Source organism: Nesoenas mayeri, assembly GCF_963082525.1.
Source record: "Nesoenas mayeri genome assembly, chromosome: 16".
NCBI classification, from domain to species: domain Eukaryota; kingdom Metazoa; phylum Chordata; class Aves; order Columbiformes; family Columbidae; genus Nesoenas; species Nesoenas mayeri.
The window spans coordinates 10397182-10422249 of record NC_137562.1 but is presented as its reverse complement, the minus strand read 5'-3'; the positions used below and the strand labels follow the sequence as shown (position 1 = coordinate 10422249).

The 25068-nt window shown below is 58.9% G+C and overlaps 3 protein-coding genes across 4 annotated transcripts; all 3 read right to left on the bottom strand.

Annotated features, from left to right (window-relative positions):
* Window positions 1–79: 79 nt before the first annotated feature.
* SDCBP2 (syndecan binding protein 2) lies at window positions 80–2790 on the bottom strand. The gene is given in 9 exon segments (XM_080354896.1): window positions 80–173; window positions 282–373; window positions 489–660; window positions 742–917; window positions 1756–1917; window positions 2091–2225; window positions 2419–2424; window positions 2426–2494; window positions 2605–2790. Coding segments are annotated over 9 exon segments (921 nt in total). The 5' UTR covers window positions 2659–2790; the 3' UTR covers window positions 80–118.
* Window positions 2791–5483: 2693 nt separating this feature from the next.
* On the bottom strand, window positions 5484–13511 carry FKBP1A (FKBP prolyl isomerase 1A). 2 transcript variants are annotated; one of them, XM_080354920.1, is made up of 5 exons: window positions 13405–13511; window positions 13222–13269; window positions 7642–7754; window positions 6789–6941; window positions 5484–6483 (listed from the first exon to the last, which is right to left on the bottom strand). In XM_080354920.1, exons 1-4 carry the CDS (start codon window positions 13439–13441, stop codon window positions 6813–6815), a joined length of 327 nt encoding a protein of 108 aa, XP_080211046.1. In that variant the 5' UTR covers window positions 13442–13511; the 3' UTR covers window positions 5484–6483; window positions 6789–6812. The 2 variants fall into 2 exon arrangements, with proteins under 2 accessions (XP_080211046.1, XP_080211047.1); XM_080354921.1 differs by having other exon boundaries at window positions 5484–6480; window positions 13405–13456.
* A 1472-nt stretch (window positions 13512–14983) lies between these two features.
* On the bottom strand, window positions 14984–24539 carry LOC308046655 (sodium-dependent lysophosphatidylcholine symporter 1-like; the record flags this gene model as incomplete). Its single annotated transcript, XM_080354650.1, has 14 exons — window positions 14984–15334; window positions 16745–16942; window positions 17190–17333; window positions 17779–17891; window positions 18434–18517; window positions 18694–18777; window positions 18897–19018; window positions 19560–19650; window positions 19725–19882; window positions 20284–20362; window positions 20760–20892; window positions 21538–21662; window positions 21980–22099; window positions 24456–24539. The coding sequence occupies 14 exons, from the start codon at window positions 24537–24539 to the stop codon at window positions 15226–15228; spliced, it is 1644 nt and encodes a 547-aa protein (XP_080210776.1). The 3' UTR covers window positions 14984–15225.
* Window positions 24540–25068: the final 529 nt, after the last annotated feature.

Sequence of the window (25068 nt, the reverse complement as noted above, 5' to 3'; positions counted from 1 at the left end):
CAGCCTCTGTAGAGCCAAGGGGTTTTGTGCTAAAACAGCTTCTTTTGGGAGTGCTGGGAGGTACCTTCAGCAGCCCCTCCGAGCTCCAGCGTCAGCCCCTGGGACGGCAGCGATGGCATCACAGGTCGGGGACGGAGTGGTCCATGGCCGACTTCATCAGCCCCGGTGAGAGCCTGGGGACAGGGACAGGTGCTCAGTGGGGACACCCAGGGGGGCGCTTGGAGGGGTCCCTGTGGGACAATAGCGGGGTGGGGGGGGCCACCATGGCCCCGTGGTCTCACCGTTTGACCATGTGCTCATAGATGACGGTGGGGATGATGGTCAGTGTGACGACATTCCCGGCCCCCACCAGCACCTCTGAGAGCTGTTTATCCTGTGGGAGAGAGCAGGGAGGTCCGGGGGGGGTCAAGCTCTCCTCATCCCCCCAGCAGTCCCTCGTAGCTCCCCTGGCCCCATCCCGAGCACCCCCGACTGTGCATAGCCCCCACCTTCATGCCGATGACGTTCTGGCCGTTCACCTCGCAGATGTAGTGGTGGATGAGGAGCCCGTTGCGGGCGGCAGAGCTGTCCTTGGCCAGCGCCACGATCTTCCCCTTCTTCACCACGACACCGATTTGGCCATCGCTGTCCTTGTGCAGGGTGACAGTGCGCTGGAAAGGCCTGCAGGGAGAACACAGTCAGTGCTGGCAATGTCACTGGCAACGTCACCGGCAGTGTCACCAGCATCGCCTGCCCGCTCACCTGTCCCTCACCACCATGACAATTTTCTCTGGGGACGCCTTTTTCAGTGTCCGCTGCGCCTTGTCGCTGCTCCAGCCCGTGCAGTTCTTGCCGTCGATCTGCAGGATCTGGTCACCAAAACGCAGCCCCACCAGCGCCGCTGGCGAGTTGGCCTTCACCAGCTGCACGAAGATGCCCTGGGGACACGGAGGGAGCAATGGCACACGGGTACTGGGCAGCCATGCCGTGTTAGGCACCACATCATACTGTGCCGTGTCACATTGTGACATGCTGTGCCACTTAATGCCACACATTGCCATGCCATGATGCACCGTGCCACGTCATGCTGCTCTGTGCTGTCGTGCTTGTGCCATGCTGTGCCCTGCTCTGCCATGTCATTGAATCACAGAATCATTTTGGTTGGAAATGACCCTCAAGATCATCGAGTCCAACCCTTCCCCTACCCCAGTACTACCCCATGTCCCTGAGAACCTCATCTCCATGCCTGTTCAACCCTCCAGGGCTGGTGACTCCAGCACTGCCCTGGGCAGCCTGTTCCAATGCCCCACAGCCCTTTGGGGAAGAAATTGTTCCCCAGATCCAACCTCAACCTCCCCTGGTGCAACTTGAGGCCATTTCTTTGTGTCCCTGCCTCTCCTCAGCTCCTGTTCTCCAGCTGAACCCCCCAGGTCCCTCAGCCGCTCCCATCACACTTGTGCTCCAGCCCCTTCCCCAGCTCCATTCCCTCCTCCGAACTCGCTCCAGCACCTCAGGGCCTTTCTTGTCTTGAGGGGCCCAAAACTGACCAAAGGATTCAAGGCTTGGCATCCTCAGTGCCCAGCACAGGGATGGTCACTGCCCTGGTCCTGCTGGTCACACCAGTGCTGGTACAAACCAGGATGCTGGTGGCCTCTTGGCCACCTGGGCACATGCTGGTTAATGTTCAGCCACTGTCAATCAACACCCCTATGCTGTACCATGCTGAGCTGTACCATGCCGTGCTGTGCACAGCCCCACACCAGCCCAGCCCCTCACCTGGTCCACGTTTTTGAGGTGTAGCCCCGTCTTGCCCCGCTCATCCTTGCAGAGGTGGATCTCCCGCACGCCCGGTTTGATCTCTGCCCGCCGCAGCCCCGCGTTGTTCCCGCTCAGGGGGGCAACCAGCTGGCCCGGGGGTGGCTCGGCAGTGGTCAGCTCCTGCCAGGGAGGGGGGGATCAGCAAGACTAGGGGGGACATGGGGCACATCAGCCCTCGGGGGACGCTGGTCCCTTCCCCGGGCAGGACGGGGCCCAGAGTTACCCCCCTCCCAGCGATGCTGTGACATGGGGACCCGCACAGGGCAGGGGGAGCCGCCAGCCCCAACACCTACGGTGCTGCCTTCAGGGAGCAGGTTCTTCTGGAGCTCCTTGCTGGAGAGAGCCAGCCCCATGTAGTTCTCCAGCTCGGCCAGGTTGGGGTACAGCACAGGTGGCGCTGTGGGACACACCGAGAGTGGCCTCAGCGCCTGTGGTTCCCAAGCCACCACCATCACCTCCCTCCCAGGAACGCCCCAGGCCAGTGGAAAGAAACCCCCAAATCCCATCCCCAACCCACGCACTGAGCTGTGGGGTCTCAGCTGAGCCCCCTGCACAGTGACCATCACTTCCCCTGCCCACAGGCAGCCCCCGGGCAGGGGCAGCTGGCGGCAGCCGTGTTACCGGTGTCAGAGGGGAGCTTCGGCTTCTCTGCAGCCACCGTGGTGGCAGGTGTCCTCACCGCCGCTGCTGCCTGCGCCTGCTGAGAGATGGGGTGTGCTGCAGGCTGTGTCCCCAGCCCCCGGGATCCTGTGCGGGTGGGACCCCATTGGGCTCTGCTCACCCCCCTGTAACACCGCTGACACCGACCTGCAGGATCTGGTGGCCCTTCATGTCCTCCAGCGAGGGGTAAAGCGTCGCCATGGTTGCTGCCGAGCCTAGGGATGGGGATAAGGCGGTTCAGGGCTCGGGAGCCTCTCCCTGAGCATCCCTCCTGGCCCAATGCCTGGCTCCGTGTGACAGAGATGGGCTGTCACCCAGGGCCTCCGGGGTGACTCAGGGACATGTCACAAGGGCCGTCACCTGTGCCACTTCCCAGGAGCTGGGACATGGGTACCCTGGGCGTTGTTTGGCTGGTGGCAGGTCCTGCTTCCCATGGGGCCATTTCATTGTTCCCCAGATGTGACAGTGGGATGTTCCATGGGAACAGCCCCCCTGACTGCTCCTCACTGCCTTTAAACCCCCATCAGTTGCCCCTACACCCCAATGCCCTGCACTGTGACCGTGGCAAAGCCCAGCCCTGCATCACTGTGTGCCCCAAAACACATCGCCCAAACCTTGGGGCACAGAGGCCAAATCCAGCCCCAGCTCCGAGCCCCATGGCAACGGGGCAGGGTCCTGTACACAGCCCAGGGACCGCAGCATCCTCCCGCTCCCACCAGCACCCCTGGAATGGGGAGACCCCCCGTCCCCAGCCCAGCTCCCTGGTACTCACCTGCTAGCAGCTCCAAGCTTCCTGTGTCACTCTGTGTCACCCTCCGCCTGGCCCCAGGGCTTTTATAGCCCTGCCTGGCTCAGGGAGGGGCCAGGCAGGCTCAGGTGACTGCCACCCCCACAGGTAGGGCACAGGTGAGGAAGAGGAAGAGGAAGGTGAACACAAAGCTGCAAAGGGCCCTGGCACTGCAGGGATAGACAGGGATTGGGATGGTTTTCTGTGGGTTCGGGCATCCTGGGGGAGCAGGGATGGGGCTGAGCCCCCCCTCCCTCCGATTGTGTCACCAACCCTGCTGGCACCAGCACATCACTTGTCCCCACCGCAGCCCTTATGTCCCAACCTGGGCCACTGCAGCCTGGTGCCCCAAACTGGGGACTGAGTGTGCTGGGGCGGGGGGGGGGCGGGGCAGAGGGTGTGTCCCAAACTGGGGACTGGGGGTGCTGGTGGGGGGTCATAGGGGGTGCCCCACGGTGAGCAGCGCTGCGTGGGTGGCTCCTCCTGATGCCACCACCGCCCAGGCACGTGGGGCTGACGTGGCTGTGAGGGTGATGCTGTGTCCCGCACCCTTCCAGCTGTCACCGCTGTCCCCAGGGCACGCGCCAGGTGTGACAACCCCGTGGGAGTCCCGCACCACAGGTGGAAACATGGTGAGTGCGGCGCTCAACTGAGTCAGGGCACAGGGTGGACACGGGCATCCCACTGCCAGGGACATCGGCGTGTCACCCCGGGACCCAGCACCCACCTGCCATATCCCGCTGACAGTGCCAGGGAGGCCACAGGCCACCGTGTCCCCTCCTGCGGGCACCCAGTTGAGCCCAGAGCTGGTGGCCTCAGCCCAGGAGCTTGCTGGCATGGGGCCAGCCCCGCTGCGGAGCAGCAGCCGGGCACGTCCTGGCTCCCGGTGCCAGACTGGGAGGAAGCGTTTTATTTACTGGTGCTATTTTCAGCCTGACGGATCCCTCAGCCAGCCCGGGATGGGAGCAGCCCCATGGTGACAATCACAGCCAGGAGCAGGGACACATTCTACAGCAGCCCGAGGATCCACCCCAAGGTCTGTGCCGGTCCCAAACCCTCATCCCTGCCTGGAACAGCGGGGGCTGCATGGCCAAGGGGGCCGCTGGCCCCAAGCTCCCGCCAGCCCTGGCTCATCTCCAGCCAGAAGCCGCGGCACCGCCTGGCACCCGTTAATGATTAAAGCAAAAAGCTTTGCAGGAAGAGAAACCCAAACTCATCCCAAGTTTCCGCCCAGAAGTGGCTGCAGCAAAGGGCAGAGTGCGGTGCTGGCACCCCAGCAGCTCCCTGCTCTGCTTAATTGAGTAGCAATTATGGGCAGTGCTAATAACTGCACAGCCTGACCCAAATCGCACACGACCCCGTGCACACCTTGGGCTCCCCAAATAGGGGCTGGAGCCCCATGGCTGTTGTTGCCCCCAGTGCCTTCCCCAGCGCCCTCCATTAAATACAAACTTTGCCCCAAACAAACCCACTCAGGGGCTGAGACTTGACACATTATCGATCACAACCACGTTATCAATCATGGCCACGTTATCGACCGTGGAGCAAAGGCCATTGCGGAGGAGCCGGATGGCAGCAGCTAAGCTGCAGCAGCACAGGGCAGGAGCGGGGGCTCAGGGGGTCCCACCGACCAGGCACAGGGGGAATCACTGAGAAAAGCACCAAAAAAAGCCCCAAGAGGCTTTTCAGGTCCATGGTGACCTGGCCTGCAAATACTGGCTGCTGCATGTGCAGTGTCACACGTTGCAGCATCCAACCTCCAAAGGGGACCGAAATAAATACACAGAGACATCGACATGCAGCTCTGGAGCTAGGGGGACAGAGGGAGCACATGTCTGTCTGTCTGTCTGTCCTTCCCGCTCCCAGTTCAGGCTGAGTCAGCCACAATGGCCAGAGGCTGAGAGGGCAATGCTTAAGAGGTTATGGTAAGGCAATTAATTACGCAAATTCCAGCAGGCCTCCATCACCTTCCCACAGAACCCAGTGAGCCCCAGGTGTCCCTCTGTGCCAGGGCCAAGCAACAGAGCAACACCCCAAGCCAGCATAGCCAGAAGCTGTGTCCTGCTGCCACAGCACCCAAAACCCTAGCACAGCACCCACAGCACACTGAAAGCCCAGCAGAGCACCCGCAGCACCCCAAGAGCCCAGCACAGCAACCATAGCACCCCAAGGGCCCAGAACGGCACCAGCTGTGCTGAGCGACAGACCAGGCGAGCGAAAAACCTCCGAGACACCGGGCTGAGAAAAGCCAGCATAAAGCGTTTTTATTGCAATAATAAAACTTGATACCTTTATGCGGTGGAAAAGGAAGTGAACGGCGGCAATTTCTCTTACCAAATGACTAGGCGGGGTGAGGGGGCAGGTGGGACAGCAGCGGGGGAAGCTTTGCATCGCTGTGAGACCAGGCAAGCGGCGATGACCAGCATCAGGTGTCAGGAGAGAACGGTCAGGTCTGCTCAGACTGGGGACAACTGGGCTCTGATGGTTCCTTTCCGGGAGGAGGGGGAGGGGATGGGGCGTTTTCTTTGAGCTGACTCCCCACCAGCCCCTCTCCCTTCTTTTGCTGTTTTTCTTTATAGCTAAAGAAAGCTCAATGCAAGCTACTGAACTTTCAGGGCGTGGGGGGGCTCTGATGTAAACCCATCTCCAGAAATGCAAACGGGGCTGGGGGGGGGGAAGGCAGGTTCACTGTGAGATGGCAGAGTGAAGCAGGGGCAGAGCAGCCCCCTCTTCCCTGGAGTGACCCCCCAGGGAGTGGGGCCAGGCCCCACAGCCCCCCCTGCCAGGCAGGGACCTACACACCATCCTAACGCTACTTCGCTCTCCGCATCCATTCAGTCTCACTCTGCTATGGCTTTTGCAGCAGCAGCAATTCCTGGTTTGAAAACACCGAGAGATCTGCACCAAAATGAGTAACTACCGGGTTTCCTTTTGCTCCAATGAGTCCTATCTAAGGGCAGCCTGTCTGCGCTACTGGTAAAACGTAGTCTACACCTGGAACAAAAATAAGATTAAGAACTTGACCCAAAAAGAGTTGAGGTTTACGGTGTATAGTTTAAAAAGACATAAAAACACAATACAAGGAGGAAGAGTCAGAGGCAAAGCTTAGTGACCAAAGGCATTCAATCGGGTGTCAGGTTATACAATGAGTGTAGTGGACGATCGGGAAAAGCTCCGTACAAAGTCATGTGCACTCTTCTTGAAGCTGAGATTCTGGGTTCCTCCATGTGCCAAACCTGCTGAGAGAGAGGAGAAGCAGCGTCAGAGAGCTGCCTGCTCCCTGCCTGCTCCTTGCCTGCTTGTTGCCTCCTTGCTGCCTACGGAGGAAACAGGTAGAGGATTGGCTGTGCTTATGGCAAACTGCACCGTTTAACAAAGTCAACCCCCAAATGAGCAGGAGCACAGCCCCATCCTGCCCATACCATCCTTCTCAAACCCCCCACTGCCACCACTCCATCCCGCCTCCTCACACTCACCTGGGACCAGAACTGGGGCCATGAGTGGCCCCCAAACCCCAGCATCCCCCCGCTGGCACCCTCCTTACCCGAGGCCGGGCTGCTGGGGTAGGTCATTCCAATTTCATGAGCTCCACGTCAAAAATTAGAGTGGCGTTGGGTGGGATGATCCCGGGGTGGCCAGTGGAGCCGTAGGCATAATCTGGGGAGATGGTCATCTTTGCCCGCTGACCAACGCTCATCTGCAGCAGGGGAAGAAACATGGGGGTGTCAGGAGATGGGCAGAGTCACCAGGTGAGTGACAGTGAGAGGGACACAGACCTGTTCCCAATCCCGTCCCTACACTGGGCAAGAGCAGGGACCCAAGCTAGACAAACTAAAGGGGACAGAAGAGGAAAGGGAGGAACATCAGGAGGGAAAGGCAGGGAGCATGGGCTACAACAGCGGCAGGGGTTGGGATGCTCCTCACATGAGTGTTTTTAGGACAGGCAGGGAGGGCCAGACCATTCCCTAAAGCCACCAGTACCCCCGTGCTGCGTCCCCAGCGGCACAGGGCGCTGGCCAGTGTCACTTGCGTGGGCACTGCAGCCGTGCCGTGTCCACCGGGCCTCCCTCTGTGTGGGCTCCCTGGGGAGCTGGGGGCCCAAGTGTTCCCCACGCCGCCGTTCAGAGCTGACTCAGCGCAGAAATGTCACTGCTGAGTCACCGACGTGCTGTAGGTGTTCCCGGGGCCCGGCCCTGTTCCATTCCTGCCATCTGGCAGGTGGCAACGCAGAAGGTGATATTCACACCCACACCTCCCAGCGCCGAGGGGGCGGAGGGGCGGAAAACACAGGGGAATTAAAGAAAAAATAATAAAATAAAATAGAGAACGAGCTGCATGCAGCCATTTCTGCCCACGCTGCAGCTCCTCAGCCCCGCACGGGAGACGGCGAGAGGCACCTGAGCGACTCCTTCCTCCCAGCCGCGGATCACCTCCTGCTTCCCCATCACGAACTTGAAGGGCTTGTTCCTGTCGCGGGAGGAATCGAACTTCTTCCCATCCTCCAGCATACCTGGGAAGAGAGGGATGGAGATGACAGTGACACAGGGGACACATGCACACCTGTGACCTGGCAGCCTGAGCCGGTGACAGTCACCCTCGGAGAGCTCACATAGCCCTGAGTCAAAGACATGTCGCGGCTCAGCCTCATTTGCGCTGCGGAAACACCTGACAGGGTGGCATGGAGGGGAAAAACCCACCAGAAACCCCCCCAGAGCATCATCCAGCCAGGCAGGACCAGCCATGGAACAGGGCAGGATTGCTGTTTTGATCTAGAGACAAGCGCTCCTCTGGGCTCCCAAGGATGGAAAAGGGGGAGCAGAAGGAATGGAAGGGGAAAAATCTCTTCCCCACCTCATGGCACCGCTGCCAGATGTTTCGCCGGCAGCAGGATCAAGCTGGCGCTTCCCATCCCACCAGCAAACACCCCTCCCGTTCCTCGCCACGGGCAGCCTTCCGTCCTCAGGCACCCAAAACCACCACTCGGGGCTCCGGTGCCCCCATCTCAGCTTCAGATCTCCCCGTGCCCCCCAGCATCGCGCTGCCAAATTGCTCCCGGACCCGGGAACGATGATGGGGAGCAGCAGCACCAAGCGCTGGACACAAGTGCCCAGGGTAGCTCCCGTTCCCCTCGCACATGCTGTACGGTGAGGGCTGAGCCAGGCTGATATCCCCAGGGCTAAATATAACTCCCTAACACGAGCAAAAGAAGAATTTCCTCCCCTCCCTTGCTCCCTGCCTGACCTTCTTGGGGAATCTCGGAGCTGGAGCTGCCTTATAGGAGCAGCAACTCCGCCGTCCGGCGGAGTTGCTGCTCCTATAAGGCAGCTCCAGCTCCGTATTAATGCAGCCCTGCAATACGAGCAATTAATAAACTCTCCTTCAACCCACGAGCAAGAGAAAATGCATTTGCGCAAAAGATACCTCGGGGCATCTCAGCCTCGGCTCATGTCGTGACAGCGGCCACACAAACCACACAGTGGCACACAAACCACGAGGGTGACGGGAGGCACCGAAAGGAAAGAATAGGAAAAAATACATCACCTTTGCAGAGGCAATAAGCACCAAAACCTCTTGGCTGGCCAGGAAGATGTAGGAGGTGGGGGCCAGCGGCCCCATGATTCAGTCAGTGAGTAAAATTAAGCTTTTAATTTCATGGGGAAAAAAATAAATCTCCATTCTAGGACTCTGAGCATCAGCACCAGCTCAGCCGGTCAGGCCGCAACCCTGGACTTTGGAATAGTAAATCCGGAGTTTTCTCATTTCCTCCTTTCCTGGGTAAACCTCTTGTTGCTGAACCTGCTTCCAGCTCCGTCTGGCAGCGCTCCCCGCTCCCCAGCGCTGGCTTTGCTCCTGCCCGGCGGGGACGCTGGCAGCGGGGACACGGGACGGGCCATTCCGGCTGGCACAGGCAGCGCTGCTGGGCCGTGACACGAGCTGACCCCGAGCTCAGTGCCGAGCCCTCGGGCGCTGCAACGAGCTGGGGTGGCTGCAGAGGGACAGGGGGACATCTCATGCCTGCACCCACAGAGGAAAAACCCCCAAGGACAAGGCAGCACAACCCTGTTTGTCACAGCAAACAGGGACTTGCAGGGCACCCGCCGCCTGCAGAATTGAATTGCAGTTAATGCCCCATTTAGGGGAATGTAAGTGCACTGTCAGCGGTACGGGGGGTGCTGCAGAGCCCGTGCAGGAGCGGGCGGCACTGCCTGTCCCTGCGCCGAGCTCACCTGCCCAGGTCTGGCCTCAGGAAGGCATTTGGAGCTGGCAGCGCCCTGGTCACAGGACAGAGGGACCAAGGGACAGAACTGGCTGCAGCACCCAGGGGATCGGTCCCTCGGGCTGCCCTGCACCAGGAAGGTGCAGATCGCACACAGGAGCTCGTCCCGGTGCCCAGCACGGGGCTGCCGTGCTCCCCCAACCACGCTGGCAGAGAAAACAAAGCGGCTCTGATGCCTTGGAGACGGTGTCCTCGTCTCTGGCACTTCCTCTGCCCATCAGGCTCCCGGGAGAATTCTCCAGCTCTGGATAAGCACGAGCAACCATTTCCCCATCCCTGAGCATGGAGATAACGAGATCTCAAAGCTATTATGGAGGCAAAACATCCACTGGCAAAAGCAGTTGCCCAGCCAAGGCCCCTGGAGGAGCAGCCACCCCCAGCACAGCTCCTTGCCCATGGCCAACACTGGCCCCATGAGGACGGCAGAGCCCATGGAGGTTGGTTATGGACCACCTACCCCAAGTGAAAGATCTGACCGCCCTGGAGGTCTCGGCTGGGCTATACGGACACGGGGGGCCTCGGAGGAACCAGGGTGAGGAAGAGCGGGAAGCTGCGGCAGTCGGAGATGGAGCAGGGGGCTCCCAAGAGCAGCCCTGGCTGGGGACGGGCGGGCAGCGCAGCTCTGCCAGGTCTCTGCCACACTTGGCAGGCAGCAGCCGGGAGATGCCGGCTGCAACGTGCGATTTGGCTCCAGTCCCCCTGCCCCCGGGATGGGCAGAGGTGTCAGAGAGCGGTGTTGGAGCAGGCAGGGGCAGCCCCGGAGACAAACCTGTATGTTGGGGTTTTGCTGGTGGGATGTGGAGCCCCACCCGTGCCCCCTCCATCCCCAGCTTCCTAAAACAGGAAGGGAGAGGATGAGAAACCCTTCCTGAAAGCCCTGGGGCACCCAGGCAGCTCCAACCCCCTGCACCAGGACAGGGCTGCCCAGCTGAGGATCAACCCTCCTCCACCAGCACCCTCTGCCAGATGCTTTACACCCCAGCGCCAGAGCTGCCTGCACCAGCGCTGCCCATCACTCCCCCATCTGGACGCAGGAGGGGGCTCTGCCAAGCACTGGGGGCTTTGGGAAAAGGTGCTGAGCTTCCACAACCGCTGGGGAGCCACACACCTCGGTAGGAAACATCTCGCAAACGCAGAGTATTTGCTGCTGCTGCTCAAGCGTGGCAGCACCCAGACGTGCCAAGGGGGGACCCACTGCCCCGGGTGCTGCACGGGCAGCACCACGAGCCAGCAGCTGAGGCTGCCCACAGCCTGCGGCAACGCCCGGGTGCTGGGAAGGACCGTGGTCCCCAGGGAGAAAGATCTAGGGGGGTCAGGGCTGCTGGCCCCCAACCCCCACCCCCATCTGCTCACTTCTGCACAGTCCTCCTGCCCCGCACCAGTTGCTCTGAGCAGTCCCGAATACATCATGGAGCTTCATCCTTGATTTAGTTTCTTTAACAGCCCTTTGTGACAGATTTCACATCACAGGCTGTTTCAGACACCCCACTGCGCTGTCCCTGCTCCCCACAGCTTCAGACACGACCTCCTGCACAAAACAGGGACCCGGGACCAAAGGAAGCAGAAAGGGTCCAATTCCCAAAGCTCCCCCCAAATGCCTCCACCTCTGCAAGCCCAGCATGAGCAACCAGGGACCCGGAGGATGCTCTGTTGTCCCCTCCATCCCCAGCACAGCCCTGCGGCACTGGGGCCATCCGTCTGTCTGTCCCTCACCTCTGGGACAAAGCGGTTGCTCTCCGTAGGGCGAAAAAACACTGAGCAGGAGCCTGGGCACACACAGAAGCAGCCGTCAGACAGCTCCAAATGCCCCTTCACCCTTAGGCCACTGGGGTTTACTTCCCCAAATGTTTTGGGCTTTTTTGTTGTTGTTGTTTTTAACCGAGTCACTGCACATCCATAACCCAGCAGAGCAAGAGCTGAATCGCTGTGCACACATCACAGTGCAGCACGGGCTGGATCTCCCCAGCATCAGCAGGTTTCAGTGCAGGAGCAGAGGGCGGCTGGGGACAGAGCTGGAAGGAGCTCGGAGCATGGCACCCCCAGCATCACGCTCTGCTGCCGCCCCTGACACCGCTCTGGGCTCCATGAGCACCATGACAAGGCCGGGAATCAAAGGTTTCTACCGTTCTGCTGTTTTCTGGCCTCTGGCAGGACAGGCTGCCGGGAGCTGCGCTGCCGACACGGGCACCAGGGCCTGGAGGGGTTTGATTTCTGCTGTCTGCCGAGGTGGGGGGGGCAGAAGCTGCCTGCAGAGGAACTGGGGGGGTAAAGGCCAAAAGGAGACAATAATAACAACAAAAACAATTTTAAAAGAAAAGGAAACCAGAGAACCGCTCCCACGCGCAGCGGATCCCTGCTGGGGGAGGTCTGTCAGGAGTAAGAGCACCACGGAGCACTTTGCCCAAAGACGGGGACGCGAAGGCGAGAGCTGTGCCAGGCAGGGGCCGGGGCGGGCGGCACAGCCCCGGCAGCACCGTGGGCACGGGAGAGCCGGAGCCGGGAGGGCAGGCGGGCGCGGGGCTGGCCCCCCGGGAGCACTTGACGCCCTGCCAGCCTCCCTTTGTTCTTCCACCGGAGGAAATGGGGCGGCCGGGGGAGCCCGAGCCGCTTCCTGAGGGAAGGGGAAGGTCGGGGGAGATGGAGGAGCAGCAGATGGGCTGGACGCCCGTCCGGCTGTGCCGGGCCCCGCTCCACAGCGAGGGGCACCCCCGGCCCCCGCCACGGGCAAGGGGAGGGCGGAAAGTGGAATCGGTTATTAGCAGAAACAGCCACAAATGGGTCAACTCGTTTTTACCCCGGAGCACAGCAGCCACCCTGCTGAGCCGGAGCTGCTCCAAGGGCAGCTGAGGGGGAGAGGAGACCCCCGAGGTGACATTTTTGAGGGTCCCAAGGTTGGGTTCTTTGCCATCAAGCTCAGAGAAGTCTGCTGGAGGACATGGTTGGAGTATGACCCTCTCATCGTACACCCCAACCCCTAACAGCACCTGCGCTACCCACACTGAGGTCCCCCCAGGACCGGTGCCCCCACTGCCCACCCTAAAAACATCCTGAGGTGGGTTGTGGGTCTGGGTCTGCCCCACGGGCACCTCAGTGTCACCCCAGGAGGCAGAAGGGGCTGGGGCAGCAGGGACAGCGCTGTAGGTGCAGGGACCCTGCTCCGACACCGTGAACCCCGAATCTCGAGGGGGGTGACACTGGTGTCCCACAGGAGCACCCGGCATGGGGGCTCTTGGCTCGGCTGCCACCCTGGGACCCCCCAGGGCCTCCAGGATGCAGGCGGGGGGTGTCTCGCCTGCCAGAGGTGCCCCTGGCCACCCCTTGGGCTGGCTCCCGGTGCACCCCTAAAACAGAGGGCTGCACCCACGGGAAAGCCGCCCCAGAGATAGGGCCGTGGGAGAAACGGCTCCCATGGGGACCACCCCACGGCCACGGGGCACAGCCGGGACCCCCTTCCCCAGGAAACCTCCAGCCTCCGGCCCCACGGGGCGGGACGGGACCCCGGCTCCTCCGGGAGCGCCGCGGCCCAGCCGGGCCGCCCACACCGGCCAGGCCCGGGGTCCCCGCAGGTCGCCAGGGCACCGGGCGGGGGGGCAGACCCCGCTCCCCCATCGCGTCCCTCGGTACCGGGCCGGGCGGGGGGACCCTCCCGGAGTCGGCGGGGCAGCCCCGCCCTGCAGGCCCCACGGCGGGCGGCACTCACCCGTGTAATGCACCACGCAGGTCTGGCCGCGCTTGGGGAACGTCCGCCCTGCGGGGAGACACGCACCGATCAGCCCACCGGAACCGGGACCCGCACCGGGACCGGCACGGGGATCGGCACCGGGACAGGACCGGTCCGGCGGGGAGGGGAGCGGGGAGGAGGGGAGGGCTCGCCGGGGCTCACCGTCGCCGGGGGCGATGGTCTCCACATGCACGCCCATGCCGGTGCCGGTGCCGCTCGCGCACCCGCAGCGCCCGCAGCCCGAGGGAGGAGGGGCCACGTGTGCGCAGCCGCCGCCGCCATAGAGCCCGCCCGCCCGCCGCCCGGAGCGGCCCCGCCCCCGGCCCCCGCCGCCGCCATCTTCCGCGCTCTGCCCCCCAGCGCCCGGCTCCTTCCTGCCCGGCCCGGCCGCCATCTTGGCACCGCGCCGTTGCCAGGGAAACGCGGGGCCCGCGGTGAGGGAGCGGCCCAGGGTTCCCCCGGCCGCCCCCCGGCCCTCCCGCCGCAACCGGGCCCCGCAGTGTCACCCGAGGAGCCCCCAGGGCTCGGGCCGTGCTGGCTTTGCCCACTTCTCCGCCATTTATAGGCCCGAGAAGCCGCGGCCTGGCAGCTGCGGGCCCGCCCAGGCCCCGGTGCAGGCCCGTGTCCCCCGAGCCCCCAGAGTGTCACAGCAGCTCCAGACACCGCTTCCAGTTATTTCCACAGTTCCTAAACCTGGGCTGCGCCTAAAATGAGAGTGTTGGCCACATGCAATGATGGCAGTAAGAAACCATCCAAGATAATATTTTAGAGATACTAACGCTGCTCCTCACAGCGTTACTGGGCACACAGCAGAGCACACGCAGGTTTGAACAATCTCGCATTCAAAATGACTTTCTTCTGGGAACAACTGCAACTACTTTCTTTTTTTCTTTTGGTCAAAAAAAAGAATTGCTCCAGGCACAGGATTTTTGCCTCAAAGTGTCCTATTTCCCTGCTTCAAGGAGATGAACTTGAGTGTCCACAAGGGAACAGAAGTTCCAAGGACAGCCAAGGCACTGATACAAAGCCAGTACTTTCAGCAAGTGCATTAAAATGGGACAGAGGAGGTTGAGAATCTTAAAATAACAGGTCAGTTTTAATTGCTTCTGTTCCTCGCTTGCATCTTTTAAAAACTGAAATACCAACGTGTTGGTTTTTTTCCTCACTTGATGCCATAGCATTATTTTTTGTGTTAAATCTGTGACACACAGGTGGTGCCGGTGGTCCCTGACCTTCCACAAACACACTTGTCAGCAGGGCAGATGCGCGAGGCCCAGAAGAAGATTAACGGGGGAGGAAAAGGGACCCGCCTGTGTCCCTCTCGATGAACTATGGCTCTGTGAAGCTGGTGAGAAACCGGGATGTGAAAGGGGAAAGTCCTGCTCGCTGTGAGCCCACACTAAAGCCGGTGCCATGCGCAGACACGCACATGTCAACCACTGTGGCTCTTGCCCTGGGTGGGGTGTTTGGTTTTTGTTATGTTTTTTACTCCTCGGCATAACCTGCTCATCTCACCAGCAAGGCAGGTCACTGCAACAGCCCGCCCTTCAACAGGGGCCGTGAGCTCAGCCAGGCTCCACCATACTGCACTGCCCAGGGTCCAGCTGGGTCAGGTCAGATTCTGGTGTCTAAATCCTGGAGGAAGCACAGAGGCTGGAAAGCGCATGAGTTCTGCCCAAACCACTCTCCACCCTCTGGATAATCTGCTGGCAGAACTCACAAAATAAGAAATACCAAGAGGGAAAAGCGCAACCACCATTCATATTTAATAGTGTAAATAATAAACAGGACATTATTTGATATCAGGACGCAGGACCCCGGGCAGCAGCGGGGCTAGCGAGCACGGCAGCAGCTCCCTGCTCTGCATAGGGTCAGATCCTGTCCCAGGGAGCTTGTGTCTGTGGAGATAATTCATGCTTTCTTCCGGACTCCAAACTCTCAGCAATCAGAGCATTTCCTCGATGCTCAAAGGCGCTTGTTTGTTCATAAATCCGCAGGCAGTGAGGCTGAAAGCAGCACAGTGGCAGAGGGCAGCGCATCCCAACACCTGACCACGGGCTCAGTCAGGCGATCCCAAGGAACATCCTTCACACCCCAGAAAACAAAACAACAAAAGAAGAAAAAAAGAGGATAAAAAGGAGGCCCTTTGTGTGGCTGAGAAACTGTTCTGGATCCAGACCACTGTGATGGTGCTGCAGGTGCCCTGACGCAGCTCTAAAATACAGTCTACCCCATCGATCGCAAAGTTGCACCACAAGGCTTCAGGCTTCAAATTAACTCAGCGCACAACTGGGGAGCAATTTGCTTAGATCCTGCCAGTGTGCACCAGACCGGAGAGCTGCAAGGTCAGCCGACGGGCAGACACAGCTCTAGCCCTAAAAATAACCAGCCTCAGTTTGCTGAACACAGGGCTGAACGCAGCTCAGCGCCGCCAGCTACGACATGGCAAATTCCTCCTCTCTTCCCCCCGCTGCCCCCTCACCGTTGCCAGGAGAGATGTGGGGGTGCTGAGCCGCCCTTGCAAGATGCTGCTGTGGCAGATCCAGCTCTGGGCTATGATTTAAAACCAACTCAGCTCTTCTTGATGATCATTTGACACTTTTGTCGTTACCTGCAGACCTGGCAAAAACCAGGACAGGCTGCGAGAAACCCTCCCAGCTGCCTGGCCGGAGGCAGCGCAGCTCATTCCTGCAGCCTCGTGCACCAAGAAGTCCTGGTTTCTCCTCAGAGTGACTCAGGTGACAAGGCCCAGCAGACGGACAGAGCTGGCTGCTGCCCGGTGTCACTGTGACTGCACAGGCTTTAAAACACCACCAGCTGTGTGATTCTGTGAGCCTGAACTTCACCTTTGTTCAAAGAAATTCTAACCCTTTCCCTGTGAAAGGGCAGTCTGAGCACAAAGACATGTACTATCCAGGCAGTATTTTCTCTATAAACTGGTCAAAAATAGTTTCTTCTCAAAAACAATCTCTCTGTTCTTTGCGGATGCTTTCCCACGAGGTTAAGTGACACGCTTGTGCCCAGCATGTGGGATCCCCGCTCCGAGGCTGGTGGGGCCCTTCTTGCGGCATCATGGGCTCTCGCAGAGGAGAACATGGATCTGCCGTGCCTGGAGCTGTCGGGACCTGCCAAAAGCCCAGCGAGGCCAAGCCCTGGAGAACGCAGCTGCGGCGAGGCGGCAGGGCTGGGGCTGCGGCAGGGAGGGGGTCAGGAAGCAAAACCAGCCATTGGGATGTAGGAACAGGAATCAACAGGAAGCGACAACGACTTTCCCTGACAGCAGCACATCCTGACAGCGCAGCAAGTCCGTGTCCTTCCCAATAAACTCACCCGCTTCGGCCCCGTGTTTATTCTCGGTTGCCGCGCTGTAGCTGGTGCCTGTTAAAAGGAAGATGAGAAATCTGGTGTGAGGTCAGCAGCCTCAAACACCCCCAAAGTCAGGGCTGGACCAAGGCAGACACCCAGAGTAATGCTGGGTGACCTTCAGGGAGCTCAGGCTTACCCCATTGCCTCCAGCTCCATTTTCATCTGCTTCCTCCTTTCCTCGTTGATAGGATGGAGGCAGAAGATGATTATGGCAATGAGCAGGAGGCTTATTGGGATGGGGGCCATGAGAAGCTGCAGGGTGAGGACGATGGAGGGGTTGTAGGTGCAGTCTCCAGCATGGTAACCTGCAAAACTAAAGAGGAGAACAGTTTTTCTGGCTCCAGTCCCACTGGGTCACTACAGAAAGGGACACAGGCACCTCTATCACTCTGCTCTAGGGTCTGCTATCAGAGGCCCAGTTTTGGGGAATTTCCACTCATTTCTGCTGTTTGCGTTCTTGGTAGATGTCAGAAATAAAGATTTGGATACCCCTGATGCTCATTCCAGCATCTCTAGGAAACAACAGCAGGAAGTGCCAGTGCTGGGCGGACAGAGCAGGGGAGGAGGTGTTTGGGGCTTACTGCAAACTCAGCGTCGATATCCCCACGGCCAGGCCACCTGCAAACTTGTTGAAGAAGACATAAAAGGAGTAGAAGAGAGCCTCCAGGTTGAGGTAGCGAGGGTTCCTTAGCATGAAGTCATCCACCGCATCAGGAAGCATGGACCTGGGGACAGACAGCCCCACAGACACATTGGTGACACCCCTGCTGAACTTGTCTGCAGACACTCCCAGGCCTCCCCAAGCAGCGGAGAAAGACAAACCCCATGCAGAACCCCGCTGGGGACCGTTTTGGGCCTGTCCTCTGCCGTCGGCAAACAGGCAGAGAGCGTCTTACAGAGGGTGCGGCAGCTGCCCCAGAAAAAGAGAAGGAAAACTGCGCCTTGCACAACGCCTGGCATCCTGCTGCCAACCCGAACGCACATTGAACGATGCTGCTGTGGGACTGCGGGTCACAACCACATCCCTCCCAGTCCCACCTCCACATCCCTCTACAGCCCAAAAGCTGCTGTATGGAGCAAACAGGCGGCCTTGGCACGTCACGGGTGGTGCTTTCCCGATAACCTTCCCCTCCTCTCCACCTGAGAAGCGTGTTGGAGGTGACTGCTCACCACGGTAGAAGGTAGAGCACGGCCATGCTGCAGCCTGCCACCATCACCGGGAAGACGAAGGCCAGGAAGTTACCTGTCACCTGGGTGACGGCCACCAGGGCTGGGATGATCAGCTGCAGCGGAGAGAGGAAGAGAAAAAACAAAAGCACACGGGCCCTTTCTGCTGCTCACAGGTAGCTTGTACCCATCTGCCCACCCACAAACCACGGTCCCCTCTTCCCCACACATAAGCAGAACTGCTCCTGTCCCTGGCACAGTGCAGTGTGGAGGCCCTGGACAGGCTGACACGGGCAGCAAAACCTTCCTCATGAGTAAAGGAGGGACAGCTGTGGAGGCCAGTGGAGCTGAGTGATTAAACTGGGAAGCTGGGTCTGCTTTGGCTGCAAGGAAGGTGTCTGGAGATGTCCCAGGGACAGTCCCTCAGCCTCCCTGCACCTAACTGCACAGCTCTGGAGCCACAAGCAGTGGCCAGAGGTAAGAATTGCAGAGCTGCCATCAGCTACTGGCTTACTCCTGTTCACCTGTGGTGCAGAGGACACTGCGCTCAGGGCCACCCTTAGCTGTCCCCAGCTCTCCTCCCCGGACACTGTGAGCAGCTGGGGACAAGGCTGTCCCCTTGCAGGGCTTCTCAGCCCACAGCTGCAGGCAAACTCACCGCCAGGCCCAGTGATGCTGCTGTTTTCTTTCCAAATCTCCCCAAAAACCACTGCCAAAAAGGAACAGAAAGGGAAGCTGTGACCTGAAGAGAAAACCAAATGGAAGTCTCAGCAACGTCCCTCAGGACTGCCAGTCTCCACCTGGGTCACATCCTTGCAGCAGCGTGTGACTCCCCGAGGCTGAGCTGCCCGTGCTCAAGGGCTGGGGTGACCCAGGGATCAACTGTCCAGCAGGAAGATCTCCTTGGGGCTCACTTACCAACATGATAAGCACTAAATGCTGGAACTTCCCTACCAGCCCTGCGGCGTGAGTACAGAAGAAGGCAAAGATCCCCTGTGTGATCTGGGAAAGCAATGGGGAGATGTTCGTGGCTGGGGGGCCAAGTTCGCTGTCTAGATAACTTGCCTGGACATCTCATCCCCCAAGGGATCTCATCCCTCCTGCAGCGGCGGGTGTCGCACCTGGAAGGCCAGGGATGCAAAGAGGAAGCCAGACAACAGCTGAGTGTAGGGCTTGTGTCCCACCATCATCCTCAGGCAGCTGATGAAGGGCAGCTCAACCTTCCCCAGGGGGCTGAGGGGCCCTGAGAGAAAAGACAGCAGCACTGGCACTGGAGCTGCCAGAACAAGCGTGATGGACGGAAGGCACTGCGGAATCGCACCACTGTGCCTGGGATGCAGCTCAGCTGGGTGAGGAGCTGTCGGAGTCTGTCATCTTGGGGCAGAGACAACAGCCATGGTGTGAACCACAGGCAGGATTTTACTTCTTTTTACTGCACATGCACATACATACTGCACTGTAGCTCCACAGGCTGCGTGTGGGTGAGACCCATCCACTGTGAAGCAGGGAACTGCAGTGAGCTGCAGACCCTGTCCCAGCCCATGGCTCCATGCGGAGGAGCCATCCTTTCTCCAGAGCATGTCCCCTCTCCTCTGTAGGAGCAAGATGCTGCCAGCACAGACCGAGGAGGGGCTCAGCATCCGTGTGTGTGTTTCTGAGCCACACACCCCGAGAGCCATCCCCTCACAGGAGCCCAGCTCCCTCTGCCTCACACCTTCCCTGTAACAGCCTCACCATCCGCTGCCACTGGGCACCCTCCAAATTTAATCTTAAATGGACTTTACCAGGCTGCTCCCTGACTCCAAAGATGAGAATCAGACAGGACAGGCAATAGATGGAGCCTAGGACCAGGGATGCCAATATGTAGGCCCTACGCTGGAAAACAAGAGCTGGTTCCAGTGACAAGTCAGGTACCACGGGAGGAGCGAGGCAGACGGGTCAGCCCTTACTGTGTTCTCCAGAGAGTCCGTGAGGCTGTGGGTGCTGGTGTTGTGCAGGGTCTCGTTGGACACAGAACAGCTGTTCATCATGCGGGCATGGTAACTGCCCACAATCTGCCCCTGGATTCCTGACCCGAGGAGCGTGCTGAACACCTCCATTCCCATTCCTGCCAGGATGACCAGGAGAGAAACCTTGGTCCCACTCCCTGGCTGAAGGGACACATCCCTCAGGGTAAGAGACCAACTTTGGGAATGGAATTTGAGACACCAACATCCAGAGCTGCCCCAGAAGAAGAGACCTGCTATTTCTACTTGCTCTGATTTTTTCAGCAGTAAATACTCTTGATGTTTGAAACTAAGAAATCTGGGTCCTGACTCTCCTAGGGATGATGCAAATCTAAGAAGTGTTTCTGCAGATAAATCCTTTGCAGAAGATGACTGGTTTCATCCCTGGTTTACCCCCTGCACTCTGCAGGCTGTTCAGAGCCAGAGGAACCCATTCACCTCTCCTTTGCGGGGGCCTCCTGGGAGCGCGGGCAGCCAGGGCTGCAGGGGCACCCACACTCACTGTAGGCAGTGGCTGAGTCACGGTCTCTCTGGGTTCCTCCCAGGAACATTGTCAGGGACGAATATGGCACGTGGTGACACTAGGGAGAGAACAGTTCAAGCGGCCCTAGCTGTTGCTTCCCTGGTTTGCTGGTTGTGACCCCCCCTCGTCCCTACGCACAGCAGGTAATGATGCCACCTGTGTCACCCCTGTGCACTGGTGGCTTTTCACCCTTTTCTGCTGTGATTTGCTGTGTTCCCACAAACCAGTGACGGGGAAGTTCACATCAGCATGTACAGGCAGCCCAGCTGAATCCCCAGCATTAAAACACATTGTTCCATCCCATCATCCCTGCAGGGCTGGTCTCTGCCATCCTACACCCCCCACCGCTCCCTGTCCCTTCCTGGAGAGGCAGGGACAGCCCAGCTGACCCTGTCCCCGTCCCTTGCAGTACAGGATGATGTGTCAGACAGAGCCTCAGGCACCGTGTTCCTTACAGTTATGCAAGTCTGGAAGAAGCTGTACATGAACAGGTACCACAGGAATTTCAGGGAGGCAGGGGTGGCATCCGAGAGGGTGGACCACATCAGGCAGTAGCAGAGCACCCCGAATGGCGTGGAGCCTGCGATCCTGGGGAGGAGGCAGAGCTGGTCAGATGTGACCTGCAGGTAAGGTGGTCACGCTTGTCACTGCACAAGCTGAGGTACAGAACAGCCTCTTCCCCAGCCCAGAAAGACCAAGATCTGTGAGAGGAAGCACCTTTGCTCTAGTGAGTGTCCATCGCTCAGCCTGGGAGGGCTAGATACAAACACTGAGACAAGAACTAATGTCTAAGTTGTCAAGCATTTCTTATTCTCATGCTTAGCTTCTTTGAGTCCTTGCCCTGCAGCAGAACCTTGAGGCAGCAGTTACTCTCTGTGTGCGAGATCTGCCCATGGTTGGAGCCTGAGAAGCTCCTGGCACAGCTGACGACCAAACTCTGTATGTGCCACCATGCAAGACTCAGAGCACTGAACCCCACAGTCCCAAAACCACAAGGCCTTGGAAGCAGCAAGTGTGCAGGTTTGCATAACACTCCTCTGCTGCTGCAACAACACATGGACCCCACTGCAAATGATGTTATCTTTAGTGTCCTTGCGATGTTAAGCTTTTGTAATTCTCCGTAAGCCACAAACACATTAAATTCCCAGTGAGGCGCCCCAGCTGCCTTTTTGTGCCAGCACTGAGGGAATTTGAGCCCAAAGACCCTCTCAAGGCTCCAGTCTGAACACTCACCATGGGACCAGCTTGCCATATTTTCTCCTTGGGCTCTTGCTGACCAGGAAGCCAATAGCAGGGTCAGTAACCGCATCCCAGGCTCTTCCAAGGAAAAGGATCAAAGAGGCATGGATTGGCTCCAGCTGGAGGGAAATGGAAACCACAGCTCGAAAAGAAGTCCTGGCAAAAAGCTGTGAGCAGCCAGCATGAATCAGCTCGCTCTAGCCAACACTTCATCTGCATCTCCTGGAGACCACTCTGAGCACTGAAATGGGCCAGAAACATCTCCTCCATGCCCACCAAAGATATTTTCATCACAAGATTTTGATCTGCTGTGAACGCCTAATTCTGACAAGCATTTCCAAGGGCTTGGGCCACCCACCAAAGTCTACTCTTGCCCAGTCTGCTGAGCCTAAGCCAAGCCCCTTTGCAGATAACCCCATCTCACATGGCTGCTCACCTGCACAACATCCAACAGGAAGATTTGGAAGAAAAGCCCAAGCACGTTGCCTGTCATCTGGTAGGGAATGCCCCCGATGGCGTAGCAAACCTTTCCGCAGAGCGTCAGTCCTGGCCTGTCCTGGAGCCGAGACAGCGGGGAACAAACCCACCTGAGAGCAGATCCACAGTGCTGGCTGCCAGCTCAGCTCCAGCCGCTGCTCGGCCACCTGCTGCATTCTCCGAAGGACATTTAAACCCTGACTCATGTCATAACTCCCTCAAGACACGTACCTGGCCTTTGGCTGGGCATCCCTCCACCTGATATCCACACACAAGGTGCCACAGGGTGCTTCCCCGTCTGCTGGTGATCTCAGTGGGTCAGGGTGCAGGGCCCTGTGCCCAACCTGCCCTCGGGGCTCCTGAGATCCTGCTCAGCAGTTCCATATTCTTCACAAGCCTCCGGGGTCTCTTTGAGAGCCGCCCTGAGGTTCTGGGCACGCCGACAGCCGCTCTCCTCGCCCCAGCCCGTGTCCACTCCTGCAGCAGCCAGAGCCCCAAGGCAAGAGCCAGTCAGCGGGCAGCTGCCTCATGTGCTGGTCTTGGGCTTGTCACCAGGGTCACATCCCCGGCATTTCACCTTGGTTCTCCTGGAGGCATGCTTACATGAGATCACAGGCTGCTAATGAGATCCATATCTAACAGCAGACACAGAGCTATCTGTTGAGCTGGTCTAACGTTCTCCTTTCCTGTTCTATTGAGCCACAATCCAGTGGTTCAGGTTCTTTAATATTAAAAAGTATAAATTGCATCAGGAGTAACATGGCTGTAATGGAGGCAAAGGAAAGAGACTGCAAAGGCCAGAGCCCAGGGGATTTCTATAGATGAACAGGGACAGCACAAGGAACGTTTCAGCACACAGGAAAAGAGCTGGTTGCAAAGCCTCTCTTTTATTTGGATGTGATTAGGTTTAATAAATACCATACCAAGCCCCAAGTATCTGGCAAGGTCCCAGCAGCAACCTACAGCACTGCCTTCCTCCCAGCCCCAAAACGAACTCGCTTTCTAGCACGATGCACCTCAGCATCACGTAGGACCGGGAGCACGCTGAAGGTGAGAGCACGTCGGAACCCGATAGCTTGTCCAGGCTCTGCTTTCCACACTCCCACCAGCAAACCAGGGCTAGAGGGGGGATGGGGTGAGCAGTGGTGGGGTCACAGGTGCTGCCCTCCCACCTCAGCACAGGCTGCCTTGGATGATGCTCGGGGCTGATGCACTTGTCAGCATCTCAGGTTCCTAGTCTACACCACATTTCAGCTTTTCTGATCGCTGAGCACCTCTGGCACTGCTAAGATGTGGCAGGCAGGTTGCTGTCCTGCACCCCCAAAATGCACAGCCATTTCTAGAGAGATGCAGAAGGTTCCCCAGTTCATGATGGGCAAGTGGCCACCCCGGGGGACGGGCCTGGACCAGACATGGCGATAAAAGTCTGCGAGCTCCTCCAGCAAGAGCCCTGCAGAAGAGCAGAGTGGGCATGGACACTGGGCACAGATGGAGCTGTGCAGGAGCTGGGCTGAGGAACAGGCTGTGGGGTCACATCATGGCTGGGTAACAGGGAAACTGAGTCAGGGATCGCTTCAAATTCCCACTTGCCCTCATCTCTTGTGAGGTGAGGGGGCAAGTCTGGGCTGGAGATGACTTGCTATGCCACTAACGTCACCCTCGAGGGAGGACAGACCTTCATTGTGACAGTCCTAGAGAGCAGCTTCGGAAAACACAGACACAATCCCAACAAAACAGCATTCCAGAAGGCACCAAGTGCCTTTCCCTTGTGCAGCGATTAGCAATAACTCCTCCACAGCCCACGCCACGGAAAAAGCACCGACGCTGCTGTGCTCACCCAGCTGGAAGGCCCAGTCTCCCCCTGCCCCCCCAGAGCAGAGCGCCCGCTGTCCCCTGCCAGGTCACCTGTCCCCTGCCAAGTCACCTTTGCAGCTTGTTCCTCCCAGCTGCTGCTCCCACTTCACTTTCTACCTTTTACTGCACACAGTGGGAGCTGGGTCTCTCATATTTCATATTGCAGCCCAACCTCATCCCGCAGGGATGGCTGAAGCATTAGGCTTGCAGCACCGCTGAGGAGCACTTATACAACATCTCCTTTCCACCACAATTCTGCTTCTAAAATTACAAAGGCATTTCTCCCGGCTGTAAGGTTTTGTGACAGCTTTTGTTCCCTTTGTGCTCTCAGCAGGTAGGACGGCGCTCTGCACGTCCCTGTGCCTGCTTCTCTGAGAAGTCAGCAACAACAACAAAACGCAGAGCTGTGCTTTAACAGCGTGTTCTCAAGCTTGAGTCATCAGTGCTTGGAAACACCCCCGCAGCTGCGGCTGCTGGAGCCGGGCAGGCTCTGCGTGGGCGCGCGCGCTCGCGAGGGTTCGTGTGCACCGGGAAGCGCAGTTCTGTGAGTGAGAAAGAAACACCTGGGACACTGATCTTACCTCTCTGGGGATTCTCCTCTGTGGGAGAGCTCCTTCTTGGGTGGACCTATGCAGCGCAGCATCATCGTGAGCACCTGGATGCATGACTGCAGATGTGTCCTGCAGTGGCACGTGGTGGGGACGTAGAACCTTCCTCGCCCTTGGTGAGCAAGATGTCGCCTCGTATGTCAGAGAGCAGAGCGCAGGCACAGACCAGAGCCGGATGGAGATTTGACAAGAGAAGATGCAACATCTGTGGGGCCCCAGGGGTGGCTGATGGAGGGGAAATGACTGGTCCTGAGGGAGGAGCGCGGCCAGACCCTGCCCATGGAGGCAGAACTGGCAGTGCTCACAGGGCAGCGGATACTCAGGAGCTCCCTGGCTCTCTGCAGTCAAGCAGAGAAACCCAGTGCTCTTCAAAGCTCAGGCTGGTCCAGCACCTCCTCCCCATCCCAGGGCTGCTGCCACACCGAGATCTTAGGGGTGCGGAGAAGAAATCCTTGGCCTGAGCTCCAGACCACTGCAGGAACACGCTCCAGCCACCCCAGGGCTCCTGCCTCAGCACCAGCAGCCACCAGCTGCAAAGCAGCAGCCTGTCAAACCCAGAGTGAGCAAGCAGAGCACTGGAGCGGGC